Source organism: Bicyclus anynana, chromosome 16, assembly GCF_947172395.1.
Source record: "Bicyclus anynana chromosome 16, ilBicAnyn1.1, whole genome shotgun sequence".
Taxonomy (NCBI): domain Eukaryota; kingdom Metazoa; phylum Arthropoda; class Insecta; order Lepidoptera; family Nymphalidae; genus Bicyclus; species Bicyclus anynana.
The window spans coordinates 4,114,889-4,134,907 of record NC_069098.1 but is presented as its reverse complement, the minus strand read 5'-3'; the positions used below and the strand labels follow the sequence as shown (position 1 = coordinate 4,134,907).

The window sequence follows — 20,019 nt, the reverse complement described above, 5'->3', positions numbered from 1 at the left end:
AGGGATAGGGTACGGGGAGGGTAGGGGTAGGATGGGGGTAGGGTGTAGATAAGGTAGGGGTAGGGTAGTAGTAGCTTTGGGGTAGGGTAGGGGTAGGGTAGGGTAGATGTAGTGGTTGGTAGGGTTGGGGTAGTGGTAGGGTAGGGGTAGGGTAGGGGTAGCAGTAAAGTTGACATCGAAATTTACGCGGACGAAGTCGCGGGCGTCCGCTAGTCTCCTATAAAAATGGTTGAGGTGTCATTCGATTCGGAATTGAATATACATAGTTTTTGAAAAATTTGAAGGCCCGCTCACTAAAATTGCAAAAGTTATAAATAATTCACTAAAAATGAAAAAGGGGTTCAAGCATTTTTATAGGAGACAGAACTTTTTTTTACTAAAGAGCAGTGACCACATTCCATCCAGTTTAAATGCGTTATATCCATTAATTACGCGACATCTGTCATATATTTTGTGAAGTAGTCATATAATTTTGTAACTGTACAATTTGGTATTTTACTGCATGGAAATGTTTACATTTTTATTAAAGAAATAAATAAAAGATTTTGCCTTTTTTTTATCATACAAAAGAAAAAGTCTAGTAACAATATAAATAATCGAGATAAACGAAACCGGCATATCAGAAGACCGGTAACATTTTGCGGTTATATGGGATAACCACAAATAGTACGGCATAACCTACTTTCACAAATCAATTTAACTACGGAATAAACCTACGACCCCTTCCAACCATTTTCAAATTACTACAAGCATTTCCGTTTCCGCCGTGTAGGCACATTCTACATATACATAGAATAGAAAGAGAGGGCAAAGGGATTTTTAATGAAGATTTGCCTTGTATGAGAGAGATAAAGGATAAATTTATGAATGAAATTTGTGGTTATATGATTTTAAAATTATGAATGAAATTCAAATTTCTCAAATGTGCTAAGCAGTTTCTATGAAGTAAGCTGTCTGTATCTTTTTAGCCGTTTGTGGATTGGACAAAGCTAAACTTACGGAACGAAGCAGTATTTTTCGTTAAAAATAAAAAATAAAATCCAAACCAAATAAATCTTTACGACTTAGCAATAAACATAAAGCTTGGCAATTTGACATACATTGCTTAATGCAATTTATTTAAATTTTGGTGACCTAAACAATGGATTCATGTCTTGGTGTCGAACAAGATTTGGACAAAGCTACGTCAAAATTCACTGCTCTCAATGAACATACAAACAAAATTTTAGAAGAAGTAATCAATCAGGTTGAAGAACTAAGAAAAGAAATATCTCAGCGTAAGTAAAACGTCAATAAAACGTTCATATAACTACAATGATTTGGCAATTCTTGTAACAATAACTTTCTCCCATTCCATTCTAATCTGTTTATAAATTATGAATGTTTCATAATTTATAAATATGATTCACGCAGCAACGAAACAAAATTCGCAAACTTCTTTTCCTTTATTATTAGCTATTCATTAATATGTCGGAGAAAACGGGTTTGACATAGAAACGTCTGTCTGTAAAACACAATTATTGAATGAAAGTCTGTCAGGTCTAACAATTCCCACTAAGAATTTTGTTACCAATAAACCCAGAGTGGCAGAGAATGACCTTGAGTGGAGTCATGCACTTGTGAACGATGAGGGTAAAAGGCGCCTTTGACTGTTAACAAACACTCCTCTTTTCCACTCAAGTTACTCTCCCTGCCTATCCCATAACAACCCAAGATTATTATCTAACAAAGCTGTGAAAATGTGAAGCCTCAATAGCTCAACGGTAAGAGCGGTCGGACTCATCACAAAGGGGTGGTAGTTTGATCCTCGCCCCGTTGGTCTGTTGTTGTACCTACTCTTAATACAGTCTTTCCCAACTAGTTGGAGAGGAATGGGAATATTGGTCATATTTAATTTAAAAAAAAGAATGCATCGAACACCTCAACAAGAATGAGCTAATCCACCCAAGCAGTCTCTTATATCCTCTCGGTCTAACGGTCTCCCACTACTCCCCCACCTAGCTTCGTACTATCTAGACTCATGACGACACAAGCTGACTGATCAATTTAAAATCCTCACCTATAGAACTACACAGGTGTAACCACAGGGAGTTGGGTAGTGTTAAAATAATTTGTTGTTTCAATTCTCAACTATAATAGGTATAAAAATTGCTTGAGTTCCATAAAACTATTAACTATTATATTCTCATTTATTTCAGAACCTCCCAACACTCCTTTATCACAGAGTCAAACAAAAGTTGTAAATGATCTGGCATCATCAGTCAAACAATCAGTGTTTCAACTTTCTACAGGTAAACAGTCACCAAAATATCAATGATCTATACTTAAGTCGTACTCAATGTGCACTGTGCAGGGAGTTTGCATATATACTTTTAACTAATCTGTAGAGAGGTCAATTCTGTACATGAAATATATTTCCAATATATCTATCAGGGGGTGATTAATGATCAATAGTGATGCCAAAAATGCAATCAGTAAAATTTTTGTGTCTGCCTGTCTGTATGTTTGTTACAGAAACAAAAAGTACTTGACGGATTTTAATGAAACTTGGTGCAATTATTCTTCATACTCCTGGGCAGGTTATAATATACTTTTCATTACTTTACAATCAATAGAAGCAGAGCAGTGAAGGGAAATGTTGGGAAAATGGGAGAAGTTACTCCATTTTTTCATTGATACTACTAGTAAGGGATTAAATAAAAAATAATAAATATTTCACATTGAGTTTGGCTTTAGTAGTCTATACTAAAGCCATTTACCATATTTACCAAGAAAGAAATTAAAAATGAGGGTATTAATTTTAGTAGTCTATACTAAAGCCATTTACCATATTTACCAAGAAAGAAATTAAAAATGAGGGTATTAATTATTGGTACCTATCATATATATCACACCTAATAAACAATTTGTTTTTAAATTAATGAAAATAAATTAGACATAGTTAAAATATTTTGAATAACATTTAAATTGTTAAACTTATATTTTTTCTTCCCAGATCATCGTGAGTTACATGCCACAGTATCCCGAGTGGGCAAGTCAATCGACAGGCACTTCATAGCTGACTATGCAGCCGTGGCTCCCAAGGCTGAGTCCTTCTGTTCTGATACCAACAGACCCATCATGGAGCAGGCTATAGCACAACATCTGTATAGACAGGTATCATCATCATCATTACCAACCCATGTTCAGCTCACTGCTGAGCTCGAGTCTCCTCTCAGAATGTGAGGGGTTAGGCCAATAGACCACCACGCTGGCCCAATGGCTTTTATAAATGGTCCATGCTTTATATAAATATTGACAGAATCTACACACACAGAGAATTAATAAAATTCTCAGGTATACAGGTTTCCTCACAATGTTTTGTCCTACACTGTTTGAAATACATGATATTTAATATCTTAAAAGGCACTTAACTGAAAATTAGGACACTCATACATGCAGTGGGCTTGGATTGGATGGATTCGAACCTACATCTTTTGAATGGGGATGATGACTAGGTTTTAATATATTGATTTTTATGATACATTCGGGTAAATAAGGTCAATGTTAACTAATTTACACATAAAAAGCAAAGATTGACTGGATATTTGCAAAATAAATAAGATTATAAAATTTCAAAATCTACTAAAAATATTTTATCGTAGTTAGATGAAAATTCATACAGTTTTAGCTTCCTTACATTAAATGTGATATTTTTTAATATATGAACTATAAACCTAAACGCAGAAATAACAAAGATATTAGTAATTTTGTTTAAACGCCCATACAAATCTAACGATCATCAATTGCCTACGACGTCATAAGTGCGTACCATTTTGTATGGGGCGTTTTTCAGGGATCCGCGGCAGCGCCGCAAATCTGACTCTTTAAATCCCTGTAGCTCCGAAAGTAATGATCGCAGATACCCTGTTACTTGTACAAAATTGCTTTACTATTAGCGTACTCTTAATTTATATACAATTTAAAAAACTGTCATCATCCCTATTGAAGGCAGTAATCATATCCACTGGGCTATCATGGATATCTGCTTTTTGCTGCTGTGTTTTGTTGTAATGTAGTGTACCAAACACTAAGAAGTTTCACATATTATAGCTTGGCAACTACATTCGTAACACTCACGGTGTTCCGAATGAATTCACGCGGGCCGGGGGGCGTGTAGCGATGAATGAAAACCTATGGCTGATGCACCTCACTTCCCGGCACGCACGATTTCACACCCGCGCAGTCTTTGCCCTCGTCGCCCGCATATCATGGGAGTGTTATCAACGAACTTGCCAGACTAGGGGGCAATTGCGTAACATCATCAAATCTGTTTGATAGTTAAGTCAACCTTAAATAGTTGATTTGACATTTATTTATTATTTGGAGCAGCAGGATTTGGGCTTGAATTTTATTATTTGGAGTTTGGAAAATACCTGACTGTCAGTTGTTGTATATTAGCACAGATTAATCAATAATATACAAATGGAGCACATGGAATATGACGGTGTCGTAGCTGCTCCAAATACAAAATTCAAAAAGTAATACATTCTTGAGTCAGTATGACACATCAGTAGTTTTCAATATTATTCAAGACAAATGGCGTCTTATGTTTTTAAATATTTTAAAAACTGTTCACAAAACCTAAAGAAATAGAATGGAGTATTTTTTTATTCATAATTATTGATTATTATATTATTAATTTACGTAATTATTGTTGTTTGTGTTCAATTTTTGAAATACAAATTTTGAAAAAAAGTTTGTATATGCGGTTGTCAAGGAGACGCGTGACGTTTGTTTTTTTTAATGACTTTCATTGGGTTCAGTACGTTGCTTGTAAAGACTGACTCTGGTTACTCTGTGTACATCAGGATCTGGAGGACGTGGGCGACTCGCTGGTGGGCGAGGCGCGCGTGGGTGTGTCGGAGCGCGGCAGCACGTTCGCGCAGCTGCAGCGCTGCGCCGCCGCGCTGGCGCTGGCCGACCCCGCGCCCGCGCTGGCCTGGGCCGCCGCGCGCGCCCACGACCTCGCGCACTCGCCGCTGCTCTTCACGCTGCACCGCATGCAGATGATGAAGGTATATACGTTATATAATATACCTTCAAATTTATTTCATATAAAACACACATTCACACATAAACACACATTAAATATTATAATTCTGTTATTTGTTAACTACGGTTATTCTGTGTAGTGAAAGCAGGGCACTCACTAATACGAGTTTTCCATCTAGTACAGGGGCCTTTGCTACTTGTTTGTAAGACTTAGTTTAATGTATAAATTCAACTGCATTCTCCAATTGACTTTTGGTTTCTTTCGTATTGGATGAGGCAAATGTATGCTTGCTGTGGGTAACACATTTTCAAAAAATTTAACAATTTAAAGTGTGTTAGATGAAAGACAGTAACAAATTATAAACTTATGCATAGTATGCATAATATTAAAATTTATCTTGTACATATTAAATTAAGTTGGCGCGCGAGGAGGGCATATCGGCCGCCATCGCGTACGCGCGCGCGCACCTGGCGCCGCACGTGGCGCGGCACGAGCGCGCGCTGCGGGCCTGCATGGGCGTGCTGGTGTGGTGCACGCGCGCCGCGCCGCCCGCGCCGCCGCCGCCCGACTACGCGCACCTGCTCGACCTCAGGGCGCTGGGTGAGTGTGCGCGCCTCATGGCGTGCTGGTGTGGTGCTCGCGCGCCGCGCCGCCCGCGCCGCCGCCGCCCGACTACGCGCACCTGCTCGACCTCAGGGCGCTGGGTGAGTGTGCGCGCCTCATGGCGTGCTGGTGTGGTGCTCGCGCGCCGCGCCGCCCGACTACGCGCACCTGCTCGACCTCAGGGCGCTGGGTGAGTGTGCGCGCCTCATGGCGTGCTGGTGTGGTGCACGCGCGCCGCGCCGCCCGCGCCGCCGCCGCCCGACTACGCGCACCTGCTCGACCTCAGGGCGCTGGGTGAGTGTGCGCGCCTCATGGCGTGCTGGTGTGGGGCACGCGCGCCGCGCCGCCCGCGCCGCCGCCGCCCGACTACGCGCACCTGCTCGACCTCAGGGCGCTGGGTGAGTGTGCGCGCCTCATGGCGTGCTGGTGTGGTGCACGCGCGCCGCGCCGCCCGCGCCGCCGCCGCCCGACTACACGCACCTGCTCGACCTCAGGGCGCTGGGTGAGTGTGCGCGCCCCATGCGTGCCGCACGAGGCCGCCAGTAACCGTACTGCTACTGTACAGGCGCGGAGGCGGGCGAGCAGTTCCTGCGCGAGGCGTGCTCGCTGCTGCGGCTGGCGCCGCACTCGCCGCTGGCGGGCGCCGTGCTGGCGGGCGCGCGCGTGCTGCCGGCGCTGCACGACATCCGCGCCAAGATGTCGCACCCGCACGTGCTCGCCGCCTGGGCCGACGACGAGCTGCCGCTGGAGGTGAGTACTGCTGCGTACGCTCCAGACCAATACAAACCAATTGTCAACTCTTCTAACTCTAGACTACTGACAGACTCTAGGCTTTAGACTCGAAACATAATGAGAACTATCCAATAAACAAAAAAAAAAAAATTACATACTTCTTTACGCAAGTTCGATTTGGGGAGTAAGTTGGTGAATGCTTTACGAAAAGTGTCATTGGGCGGAGCTTTTAAGATGCGAGCTGCCATCTACAAGCATAATGAACAGTGTTTGTTATTTTAAAGTACCAGTATATGGCGTTTTTGGAGAACTTTGAAACAATACCTTTTTGTACACTTCAAGAACCTTTTGCATTACAGTTACGCCTGAGGCTCATAGATGACGTTATTTTTATTTTTGAAAGAAGTTTTACTTGAGTTGTGTGGTCTAAAGCACATATTTAAACTTTATGATGATTCTACATCTACCAAGACCTCGGTTTGGATATTTTATTTACCTTTATTATACATTAAAACCCATTTGAATGAACAGGTGGAGTTGGGCGAGGAGGGGGGCGGCTACCACTCCGTGTTCGCGTGCCCCATCCTGCGCCAGCAGGCGTCGGACCACAACCCGCCCATGCGCCTGCTCTGCGGGCACGTCATCTCGCGGGACGCGCTCAACAAGCTCGCCGCGGGGCTCAAGTGAGTTGATACACCAACAGGAGGGGGTGCCGCTCGGCGTCGCGTGCCCCATCTGATAGTTTTATCAGATTATTAAAATAATAGTGCAAATTTGGACAATTACCAGATTTATTACAATAAATAAAATTTATTTAGATGAGATTGACTTGAATTTATTTAAATGTAATAAATGTAAATCATGAAATCCGCTATCTTAGTACCCATAACACATGATGCTTACTTCGGGGCTAGATGATAGTATTTTCCAAATATATTTATTAATTTATTTATATTAGCTAATAATATTGTTTTTAACAGAGAAATAAGAATATAGCGATGACAGAAAACATACGACTGATGACAACCCCCCGCCCCCCTAGAAATTAAAGTTATGCAAAATTCCTTATTAATAAGCATTAAATCTTTCTCGTTTGCATTCTTCAATCCCAACCTGCCTCCAAACGTAAGTTGTATACATACAAGAATCGCTCGTGTACATATTGTGCTATTGTTTCAGATTGAAGTGCCCCTACTGCCCCATGGAGCAGTCTCCGTCAGAAGCTCGCCAGATATACTTCTCGTAAACACAACGTTCGACAGATTTATGGAATATTATAATTAAGTTTAACATACAATATAAATTTAAAATTGAATGTAGCGTTTTTAATGACGTATTTGAGACAATCATTTGACTCACGGAGTTTGACTTGGCTAGATACCGCAAACCGTCTTATTCAAGGCTACCCGCATATAACGCCATCACCGAAGTAGACGAGAACCCATATTTCTTACGTCACCTGGACGTAGATTCTAACTACGGTCACAGGGGCGTCAGAACTGATCTCACAAATGTAGGTCCCCAAACAAATGAGGTTCACAATGTATGTGCCAAAGTCAAGATCTCATGACAGACTGTGATCTTGGTGGTGATGGTGGTGGTGGAAACCGGGTTGGACCCGCAAGAGGCACCACTAACTTACTCCGGGCTGAGAATTATCTCATCATTTTCCTATTCATCAGAAGACTTGGTATCTCTTTGCCTAACCCAGGATCTCGTGATCCGAAATCACATACGCAATGAGCGGAGAAGGGGGGAGGGGGGTTCGTTATAATGTATTTCATACTATTATAAGAATATTTTTTTTCTATTTGCAACGTGGTTATATTAAATGTTAAAGCGGTATCTAGTTAAATGTCTCTCCGTGTTTGCGTTAGTAAAAGTCCAAAAAGTTGCATGCCAGTACCACGCGGCCGAGGAATCAGTGCCGTGGTATATGTAGAAGTGTCTTCTAAGGTATCCAATAAACAATGGGTAGGAACTATCTGTACAAATTGTACAAAATACAAAACTTCTCCTTTAATACTGATTTCTAATGAATCCTCAAGGGCAGTGCATAATTAATTAATCTACAGTTTATTGGATGATGTAAGCCTACATAAATAACTTGTTGCTTTAATTTTCGAGAAGTTCTACTCAGAAAAAACTGATTGACCAATTATATTAACTGAAGAGTGGCAACACCTAATTTGATCGCAAAATAGGCACAGAATAGATATATGTTACTGTATACGAATTTATTGTTTTTCTAGTTTGTATAAAATAAATAGATACATATTGCCAAAATTTATACTTTGTTTATTATTGTTTGGTTCCACAACAGAAATATAGTTATTTATACCTAGACATTATTGTAATTCTTATTATTCCGCTAATGGACTACTACGGACTACTTGCTATAGATAAGTATGAAAGAAATACTTATAATAATTTTATAAAACCAATTCAATCGCATCTCCCAATTATAAGCTAATGTTAATACAAATTGTAATTAGATTACAAAATTAGTCATATCTAACCAATATCTAACACCACAGAATAAAATGATCCAGGATGTCTACGTAAAGCCGGTGAAACTCGTAAACATAGTAAACAATGCAAACGTCTCGCGCGCGTTTCCTAGACATCCGCATAATGTTGCTATCTACAAACTTTTTTCATAATTTTCCCTAAAAATTTATTTCTGAATTATTTGTAAAATTCGAAACATTGAAATTGGAAATTGCGTATCACCTGCCTTATACTGGAGTCTGGAGATGTTTTTTGTGAATATTGTTTGTTTAATAAAAATAATTTCAGTTTTACCTACTTTGTTTCATTTTTAATGCGTCGAACTTCTAGCTATGACGTTGGATCACGCTGAACTGGGTACCGCTTTAAGATGTTTTCGTATACTGCGCAGCCACAGACCTCGTGTTCAGAGGCCTGTGGCGCAGTGGATTTACAAGACAGGAGTTCCTGGGTTCGATTCCATCATCACTTACCATCAGGTGAGATTGTAGTCATGGGCTAACGTAAAGAATAAAAAAGAGCGGACTCGAAGCTGCTCGAAGTTACGTTATAGTATACTCAGAATATACTGTACTTATTACATTTTGGTATCAGTATGAGCTTCGTCATACGATTTTTTAATGTTACTTACATTACAAACATACTCTCTTTATTTCGATTTTCTTGTTATGGACTAGGAGAGTTAGGTTCAATTATTTAAAATTGCGTAAAATAAATAAAACAAATAATGACCTTTAGTACATAATTTATTTAATGGATATGTACACAGACAAAACGATTTTTAGGACAAATAAAAATTTGGCAATAACTCTCAACAATTGTAATAATAGTGCTGTTCGCTCACAAGCCGGACAAAAAATTAACAACAACAATGATTTCACAGCTTAAATAAATTATTTTTCCGACATATAAACGCATATCGTATTTATTCCAAATTATTGGCGGTACATTAGCGAAGTAATATGAGAGACGAAAGTCTTAGCATTCTATTTTTTTCATTTTATTTTATTTTTACCAATGGAATGGAAAAATAAAATTAGAAATTTCGTAATACACTCGTATTACGAAACGACTCTACTCGTATTACGTACATTGTAATTTTATTACTAGCAAAATAAATTATTATTGTTCAGAGACGTAATTTGCGGGTGCAGGCGGGTGGGTTACGCCCTTCTAGTCAGAAGTGTTTGACACGCATTATTACCCCTTGGTTGGAATTTTTTTCAACAGTTTATGAAAAATTCTCTTCTTGGTAATGAAACTATTTTGAATGCAATACTAATGTTTGACGCATTTTTATCAAGGTACCACCCCCAATAAAGTGTCATAAAAACGATAATTTCAAACAATCCAATTGTTATAAAAATCAATAACAACATTACAAACTAATTTAAATAAATTAATCAATAAATTATATATTACTTTCTTTTTTTATAAAGTATGAGCCGCAACAATTTTAATATCCTGTTGATATAACCATGTCATGTAATTTTGATTACACAAACATCTGCTTCTTAGATGGATGCTACATGTGTTATATTCCTACTTCGTATCTAATTTTGAAGTACGTGTACCTAAAAAATGGTGATTTTACGCTGACATTCAAATCGTAGCACAATTTCTTTTGCAAACTTGACGTTTTGCAAGATAAACTTGCGATTTGAACGTAAGAGAAAAACATATATTCCCAAATAAAATTTCAATCGCAAATGGTTGTTTATTAAATAAACAAGATGTTATTGCGAACAACCGATTGGCCGCGACTAAGACAAAAGGAGTTACCACAAAGGGTTTTTTTTTGTAAAGTGTCACTTAAAGTCTGACATTATTCCCATATACCAAAGCCACGGTCAAGATGTTACGCACATCATACAATAGAACTATATATTTTCGAAATCACCTTAATGTACACAATATAGCATCTACTAGCGAATGTTAGGTACTAATTATTGCTGTAAAATTTCATCTACATAATATTACATTTATACCACCAAAAGAAAGGCTACTTACCGTGCAGCCGCGGAAAAAAATATGTACCAAAGCCGTAAAGATACAATTGTTAGCAAATGTTTTATGAACAATATAAAATATAACGCCTTCTATACACGCTCAATTATTTAAAGTACAAGTGGTGTCATTTGTACATGGTGTTGACCTCAAAAGGCAACCAATGTTTGACAGTCGAGTGGCGCAGTAGGTACTAGATAGTGACCCGGCGTTCTTATCCAATGCCGCGGGTTGATGGAGAAAACCCTCAAGGTTAGCTTAATCAGGTTTATAACCGAAAACTATAAATTTAATATAATTCTTTAAAACTCATCATGTGTTTCAGCGTTAATTTTTTTATAATGATGTTTCCTTCCGCGACTAGATATAATCTAATAGATCAATGAGTTAAAGATGGAAGACGCTTCTAAATACAGCAAAAATGTATGTATTTAATTTAGCATTAGGTAATTAATTACATAACTATAATATCACTTATCATCTAATCTAAGTATGTGTTATATATTCTTTTTCCTTCGTATATAAATACACTTAATTTCTGGTACCTATTTAATCATTTGGATTGTTTTTTTTAACTTATGACCATTTAGAAATGACCATATATGTAAATATACCTGCTTTAATTTATACTACATTTCTGTTTCTCTAATGATTTAATTACTAGTTATAATTATATCCAATATCAGGTAGAGTAATTAATATTCTCTTTTGTTTTAAGTATTTACTCATATTCGATGGATATTTCTAAATGGTCATATTAGTATCGCATAGGTTACGTGTAATTTTTATTTTATCAATTTGGCACACAGCATATCATAAATTACAGTGATACAATATTTTAATTATCATAATCCGCAAATTGTAATAATGCCTTGCAATTGAATAGATTGTATTTTTTAAACGGAACAGAGGATCAATCGCGCAACGCAATTGCAATTATCACCTTTGCAATCAAACTTCACAACACGTGATAAAGTTTACAGTTTAGTTTATATTTACGACAACGCTACGTTTTTAACGTTTTTATATAATTAAAGAAAGAATAGCTATCTATCTATTCTTTCATATTAATTTGTCTTTTTGCTGCAATTGCGTACTTTAATTATCCTCTTCAAATTGTTGTGTGGTAATTTTCTAAATTGCATTCGTAATGAAAGCAAATTTTATTCACTAAATAATAATATTGCTTTTCAAATCAGTCGTGGATCAGTCTAGTTTAATTATAATTATATTAAGACAACATCCAAAGCTCGGGATATAAAGTAAATAAATATATTTTAAATGTAGTAAGTGCATCGTTGCATGTGCACTTTGGAAAAAAAGTAGATTTTATATAAATAAGGTTTCCGCATCCGCTTTTGTACGTACGTACGTTCAGATTCTTACCAAGCATTGTTTTAAATATTTGATAATTACTTTGTTTTCATTATAAGGAATATTAAATCTTAAAAAAGTGGCAACACAATATACATAAACTTAGAAATTTTAGAATAATTTAATTACTAATTAAAACACTGAAGAATTACTAAAAAGATCCCCTTAAATATTTTATTTAAATAATTCAATATTTTATTCAATTTAAATAAATAAAAGCATATTTTGTTTCCAAATGGCATCCAAACTCTTTTGTCAAGAGACATTTTTCCCCCAGCCGATGGCCCCTTTGAAATTCACGTAAAATACAATAAATATGCAAGACATTACTGAAATATTTACTAATTAGAAAGTTGTAAGCGATAGTAAGTAGATCACATAGTAATGAACACAAAATACAGCTTATACCTAATACCTATAAATATTATATCTTTATTCATATTATGTGTCGATTAAGATTATATCACTTTAAAGTACAAGAGACAGTAGCTTATTGTAAATCATTTTCATTGCCTTAAAAAAAATCTAAAAATTTGAAAATAAAATTTAGGTTTAGTAGCATAGTCCGCCCCGGAATCGAGCTCAGGCTACGCTTCTGGATGATAATTTACTATTATAATTTTAATGGTACCATTTTCTTAATGAATTTTCAATTATATTTAAATAATACACCTCCTAGAATTGTATTAAATTTATTTGAGTTTAGTTACTGTAAATTCCGCGAAATATTCGTGTATATTCGCGTTGTATTATATAAATACAACAATATTTGATCGTACTATATCATTTTCAAATGCCCTGTAATATACAATATTATAAATAGTATAATATAATATACAATATTATAATTATTACATTCAGATCACATAGGTATAATAATGTAAATAGTTTATAATATTGCGATACATCTAAATTGCTCATGCTCAGTTTAGAATATGATTTCACATAATTCATATTTATAATGTTGCACGAAAACGGACTAAGCTAAATAAATTACTTTTTTAAAACTTAAATCTATTTATGTAGTGTTAAACATCTCCGTCGATTTTACTATATTGCAGCAATGGTTCGCTTTAATTATGGTAAGTCTGTATCATCCATATTATCTTGGTTTGTATAAAGTTAAAAATCAAAGCATATAATGACTTCTAATTTAAATTAATTAATTTTGGTTTATATAAACGTGCCAAGTAAGATAATTATACAGTTAGCAAATCATTGCAAACTTTTTTGTATATGTAGAACTAGAAATCTCCCCTAATTATATTACCCACCTTTGAATACAACTGGCTACACCCCTGTTAACTTCATACAAATAAATTGTTTATAAATTCCCATTAAATAAAAAGTTAGTCCATGTAATAATAAGATACAAAACTTAATTATCAGCTCACAAAATTAAAACAGAACTATAAAACTGGCAATAATCTGCAATGATTGAAAATCGACGAATATGTAAACACTTTTCCCTTAGGTACTACAATAGTTTTCTTATTAAATATATTATTATTTTGAATGTTCAACTATATTTAAAAAGGGGGAACCTAAATGCAGGAGAAACTACTAAGCTATTTATCCATTCCTTTCAATAATAACAATTATTTAATAAAATATGTATCACATCTATCCTTATTAATCTTCTACTTATATTTTTAATCGAACTATTTTATAGATCCAGAGTACATTTGGATAGCCGATTTTATTGAAGAAGTTTCAAATGCGGTAAAAGGTCGAGACGAAAAAAACACGTTAATATGGAAACAAAAAGTGATGTTTTTGAAGTATAAAAATAGAATGGAAAGTCAGGTGTTAGCCAAAGAAAAAGCCTTACACTATATAAGTAATAATAATAATATATCATGATATTCATATGAATTGAATAATTTAATTTAAATATAATATATCAGTAATTATCTGTATGAATATTACTAAAAGTTCAAGACTTTTTTTTTTAATAATAATCTATTGAATTGTCTTTATTGGACTAGAGATTGGTAAACTTTTGTCTAAACGTATAGAGGTGATCATAGACAAGTGACATTTTGCCGAGCAACATTTAAAGATATCGAACCATACTTTCTTGTTCTTAGAACTTATATGTCAACAATCACTTTGCGCGGGGCTTTGCCCCATACATCGTACAGATTTACGCTACGAAATATTTATTATTACATAATATTTTAACTTAGAATTAAGGCATTACTAAATAAAAACATTTGAGCAGTACAAACAGAAATAAATCATAAAATGTACGCACGCTAGTAGAAAACCAGTTTCTAATTCTACCACTATCAGATTTGAGAAGAATTATCAGAAATATATATAGTGATGTCATCAGATACATATAGTATGTACTTATAGCTCAGACCAATTATTGTATAGGACCCGCCTCGCTAGCTTTTCTGTCAAAGTATATGATCAATGATCTAATGCGATTATAAAAACCTGTCTCTATAATATCGATGTTTCATAGTTGCATTCGTGTTCGTCGGTTTAAGAGCTTCGTAAAAATACCTTTTTGTATAGTTGGATGGTATAAAAAACGGGAAAAAACTTCCTAGTTTAGCATAAGATATAATAATACCAAACCTAGCTGGTATTCCTCGGAAAATGATAGACAATTTTGTTCGTGAATTTGCGAGCGATACGGGTCCTTCTATAATTGGTCTGAGACTTATGTTTAGAACATTACATTGGTAAATACGGGAACGCGATTAACAAAGCTAAGAGTCAAGCTTTTATCTGTAAAAAGCTTTGCATTTATGAATTTGATAGAAGCGTTTTATTTTTGTGATAATAAGTAGTGGATGCACGCTAAGTTGGTGATATTTGTCCCAATAAATTTATATTTAAATTGCTCGCTTCAAAGGAAATGGTCCATTTCAGGTCCACTTTTGTATTCCGTATCATTAAAATTTAAAAAATACAAGGATTTTATTAAAATCTAAATAAGTGAATTCGAACTAAATAAAATTAAAACCCAAGTTTGTGAGTTATATCAAGATGGCGCCCTTAAAGCAACTATGACATGACAATTGACAGCAAACGTCAAATCGACTGCTGCATTAAAAATGTCATTAAAAAATATTTTCTTTTGTTTCCGCCAGGGTACAATGACTAATCCTGGGCTCCATACAATTTTGGACCATCTCCTTTACATAGACTAATCAAAATGGAAAACCTTTTTGATAACTGATCTCATATTTGATTACGGCGTATTCACCAATGTAATAACCTTTTTTATATTTCGAGGGTAGTACAAATACGAATTACGAAATAAAATTTTAAAAAGTATAAATAAACACATAATAATACAGTCCACTTAGTGTGTGACAAAATAAACGTTTGTATTAAAAAGCGTGGAGTTCCTTAGGAAGACTTACATTTGATGTTACCGTCCCCGCTCTTGCGCGCTCAGTCCCACAGCTGGGCAAAGCGCAATGTTCCACAAACCACCCAGGATTACCTGGAACATGAAAACCCGTTGTTTAATCATCAAATTTATTTATTTAGTAAATAAATATCCGTTTTTGGTAATAAATAAAAAAAAGATTCATTTTAACAGAGGAGGATGTTTATGATTTTAAAAATAAAACTATAAAATCTAAACAGATTCTAATGATTTTTTCTTAATTTGAAAAGTGTAAAAATTTTTGATTTTTTTTTAAAGAAAATTTGCGATATCTTTTAAATATGACCAATATTCCCCTCCAACTAGTCGGGAAAGACTGTAGTAGAAGTGGGTACGACAATAGACCAACGGGGCGGGGACCGAACTACCCCCCTCGGTGATGAGGCCGACCACTCGTACCGTTGAGCTATTGAGGCACATAATGGGGGAACATTAAGTTCTCCTTAATTCTCTGAAGTATTCGCCATCGCAGCCCTTGAAGGTCAGTTGGGGACTTTCCATGTATTACATTTAAGTTGCGGAATACTTCCAATGCGTAATGGAAGGCCTGGATTTGACATAAAACTCATTCCAGTTATAGAGAAAAGAGAAGCGTGCAGAAATACTCTATACCTTGGTAAATTCGTTTGTAACACTCCCGATGGTCCGAGCGGGCCGGAAGGGGGGTAGCGATACCCCGCGTGCACGATTTCTATCCGCGCAATTCTTCCCCCCCATCGTCCGCATATCATGGGAGTGTCATCAACGAACTTGTCAAGCTATAATAATAATCTGCTCGCAATAGAGAGCAGATTTAATCGATAAGACTGCATCCTTTCTGAAGCATTGGCGTCGTAAAACGAAGTGTAAAAACAAATTTCAAATTTCAATGTCAATTGCTCGAAAAACTGCACCCTTTCAAAAATAATACACATTGCAATCTTGCGAAGGACATGCGCTGACCGTTTTAGTGTAATGCTTTAGCAGAGCACTGAGCTGGTATAATTTTGAAGGTTGTGCCAAACATGACATGACCGTTCATTACTGGCCATGGGCTTTTTTGTAAAGGAATATCACCTGCTGCTGGGGGGAGCTGCGGACGATGTGTTGTCACTCACCGCTAGCTGTGCGGCGGGTGCGCGGGCGTGACCCCGGCCAGGTTGAGCAGCGCCTCGGCCGTGCGCCGCTCCTCGCCGCCGCTGTACGAGTGCTCGTCGCGCGCGCACCGCGATATCACCAGGTGCGCTTCCGGGGGGAGCTGCGGACACACACAACTTTAGTACGTGTTGCCGGGATATCCACAACGTAAGACCTTGTCCAGAAGGGGCGAATTCGTCGCGAATCGTATCGCGCGAATTCATACGTGCGTTGTCGAAGTACTAGACATCAATACATCGCGTCCACAAGCATCGCGCGAATTCAAAATTCAAAATAAATCGCGTGCACGCTAGACTCACGACTCGCGCGTGATACGCGCGTATTGCGCGCGAGTAGAGATGCTAGGGACGCCTTGTTGCGTCCAGTTAATGCGCGAACTCCAGAGCGAGTGCACGTTCAACACCATCTTTCGTACTGAATTCCTCCCCCAATGCTCGCGCGTTGGTACGCGCCTTGTAGACGCAACGGTCGCGCGTAATACGCGTGAGAGAATCGCGGCGAATTCGCCCTTTCTAGACAGAGCCTAAGGATGCCACCGTTCGCGGCGTCTTGCTGTTCTGTGGTAGAAAGCGACAAGAGGAACAAGGTCGTGAATTTCCTGCGCACACTTACCTATATCTGGTATAATACCGACAGACATTGCGATAGTGTTGCAAAGTCTGCAATTTCGTTTGTATCAACGGTTCAATACCAATGACATATTAACGGCGATACATCGAGTCTAGCACTAACTTTTCTAGCTGATATTTAGCTGAGCCATCCCAGAGGCGACTTCAGTGCTCCTTACATACATACATTTTGAACATATTTGACTATTTTCTTAGAGGAAATAAAATTCACGCATAACACGTGAATTTTATTTCCTCTTATATTACTTCTGTACACCTTAACCTTTATAATTTTTATCATTAGTTTCTTTAATTTGCCTAGATGAGATCAGGTCGCCTATTGTGCATTTTTAGTAAATTTATTGTATTGTATGTTTCTTTGTGGTGTACAATAAAGTGTATTTTCTTTCTTCTTCTTGTATACAAATTCTGACTTGAACCTGGTAAAGGGAGAGTAGTTATTGGGCTATAAAGAACCGAACTGAGGATTGCCAGACGCAGACTCAGCGTGCTCGGCACTCACCTGATCGAGCACGGCGGGCCCGTACTTCATGGCGAGCACGGTGGCGGCGGCGAGGTACTCGTCGGCGCCGGGCGGCGCGCGCGTGTCGGCGAGGCGCCGCGCCAGGTACGGGAACAGCTGCGGGTCGGGCGTGTTCTTGCCCGTCTCAGTGGGCTCTGACTCCACCTCCACTGGCGGCACTGGTTGACGACCGAAAGCCTGAAATTTTAATTTAGGATTATCGTGATTAGGTTGTTAGATAAGATCGTCAAAGTCATTTGAATAAGAAGAAAAAACAGCTTGTCACATACGCTAAAAAAGAAAATATAAATAGCCATTGTAAAAATAATAATTACTTATTAAACCATGTGAACTATGTTTATGTGATGTTGTAAATTGTGTCGCCTTTTGTGTTATATCAGTGTTTTGGACACTGATCCGCCAACACCATTTAAAGAATATGGTGTGCATGTTGACTTTGGAAAACCAATGAGTTTCCTGTGTTTTTTTTAATACAGTCCATTCAAATCTCGAAGTTTTTTCGCGTATAAATAAGCACCAACCTGCAGTAACGTTGACCGATGTTGAGGATCTACCGTCCAAAGAGATCCTTTGCCTAATCCGGGCGCCGCTGCCACCTAAAAACAAAATAAATACCTCCATGAAAAAAAAAACAAAAAAAAAATACCAGTCAACTTGAGAACCTCCTCCTTTTTAAATTTGGTTAAAAACAACTTTATAATGCAAACTTTACAAAAACTTGTAAAATACACCAATTCTCGCAAATCAGTTGTTTTACTTAAAAGTTGTGAGATCCATGTAATTTTTTACCAAGTTGCTTACTTGATTCAGTTCGTAATTATTCCTTCTGTCTCAAGTTATTACGTAATTAACCTAACAATATCTTAAGTGAAGTTATCATATAAATATTGATTTTTTTTTTACATTTTAAATCAGATACATTTGCTCGATTTCGTGGATAACATAGATTTGACTGGATTATGGTTTTCAACTCGTAATAAGAGATAAAAAGCTGTAAACTAATTTTGACTTCACTTCACTTTGGTGTTGTTTTTAAGTGAAATTTTCTAAATGATTGTGCATCCTTTTATTATAAGAGGTCAATGCCTAATCCCTCTCATTCTGAGAGGAGATTCGTATTCAAAGTGACCTGAAAATGGGTTGCTAATGATGCTAGGTAAAAGCGAATAGAACTAACCTTATGAAAGCACTTGTTCAACGACAGATTGTGGCGCACGCTGTTCTTCCATCCCTGCGGCGCGTGCTTGAAGTACGGAAAGTGGCGAATGATCCACGCGTAGATCTCCTTCACGGGCAGCGCGCGCGCCGGCGCCGCCTCTATCGCCATGAAGATGAGGCACGAGAACGAGTAGGGGGGCTTGGTGTGCGCGTTCACCGGGGGGGAGGGGGGAGCCTTGCACGGCGTGCGGGGTGGGGAGGGCACGCGGCACGTCGGCGGCGGCGTCCTCGGCTCTGTCTGTTTGATGAAAAAAGTATACTTACACAATGCATAAAGCAATAGGCTAGTTGAGACCTTTCTTTTAAATGGTCTCAAATTGAACATTATCGTTTACTAGATTTATTATTTTTTGTAACTTTTTCATGACTTCACATTAACTAATACGGAAGCGGAGCGTTTGACCAAAATATCAGTTAATAATAGTATGACGATTATTACATCAAGTAACATTGTGACGTCACAATACGGATAACAGCGTTTATGACGTTTGGGAAATTTGAAAATGAATTAACTTTAATCAAGTGATATCGATATATTTCGGACCCTTATTCCATGTATACGAAATATAAATTGTTTATAATAAATTTAATTTGTATTCTTTTTACAATAATTGTAAGAAGAATATTACGGATAAGAAAATAAATAAAATACGAAGAGAGAATATCAGACAGAAAACGAAGGTCACGGTTGCACTGAAACACGCACTAACAATAAAGTGACAATGGGCTGATCACATCGGACACTGTTCTGACAGAAGATGAAGAAGAAAAAGACTTAGTGTCGCCGCACTCGGGCTACACGCGACAGCCACAAACGCCGCTACAAGAAGCAATAAGT

General features: G+C 37.4%; 2 protein-coding genes across 3 annotated transcripts in view; one reads left to right on the top strand and one right to left on the bottom strand.

Annotated features, from left to right (window-relative positions):
- The first annotated feature begins 948 nt into the window (after positions 1-948).
- LOC112056134 (E3 ubiquitin-protein transferase RMND5B) lies at positions 949-7,685 on the top strand. Its single transcript, XM_052885992.1, has 8 exons — positions 949-1,277; positions 2,199-2,291; positions 2,996-3,156; positions 4,851-5,057; positions 5,452-5,635; positions 6,204-6,388; positions 6,902-7,053; positions 7,550-7,685. The coding sequence occupies exons 1-8, from the start codon at positions 1,142-1,144 to the stop codon at positions 7,614-7,616; spliced, it is 1,185 nt and encodes a 394-aa protein (XP_052741952.1). The 5' UTR covers positions 949-1,141; the 3' UTR covers positions 7,617-7,685.
- A 1,924-nt stretch (positions 7,686-9,609) lies between these two features.
- LOC112056130 (forkhead box protein N3-like) overlaps positions 9,610-20,019 on the bottom strand; it is a 28,295-nt gene continuing 17,885 nt past the window's right edge. For both annotated transcript variants that reach the window (XM_052885994.1, XM_052885993.1), the window contains exons 5-9: positions 19,141-19,419; positions 18,485-18,559; positions 17,943-18,140; positions 16,772-16,911; positions 9,610-15,728 (exon numbers count right to left, since the gene is read on the bottom strand). In XM_052885994.1, coding sequence (XP_052741954.1) covers positions 16,774-16,911; positions 17,943-18,140; positions 18,485-18,559; positions 19,141-19,419 — 690 coding nt within the window. In that variant the 3' untranslated portion in view covers positions 9,610-15,728; positions 16,772-16,773. The remainder of the gene's footprint in view (positions 15,729-16,771; positions 16,912-17,942; positions 18,141-18,484; positions 18,560-19,140; positions 19,420-20,019) is intronic.

Coding starts and splice junctions, on each gene's coding strand:
- LOC112056134 (XM_052885992.1), top strand. CDS start 1,142: ATGGATTCATGTCTTGGTGTCGAACAAGATTTGGACAAAGCTACGTCA. Junction 2,292..2,995: donor AGTGTTTCAACTTTCTACAG/GTAAACAGTCAC, acceptor TTTTCTTCCCAG/ATCATCGTGAGTTACATGCC. Junction 7,054..7,549: donor AAGCTCGCCGCGGGGCTCAA/GTGAGTTGATAC, acceptor CTATTGTTTCAG/ATTGAAGTGCCCCTACTGCC.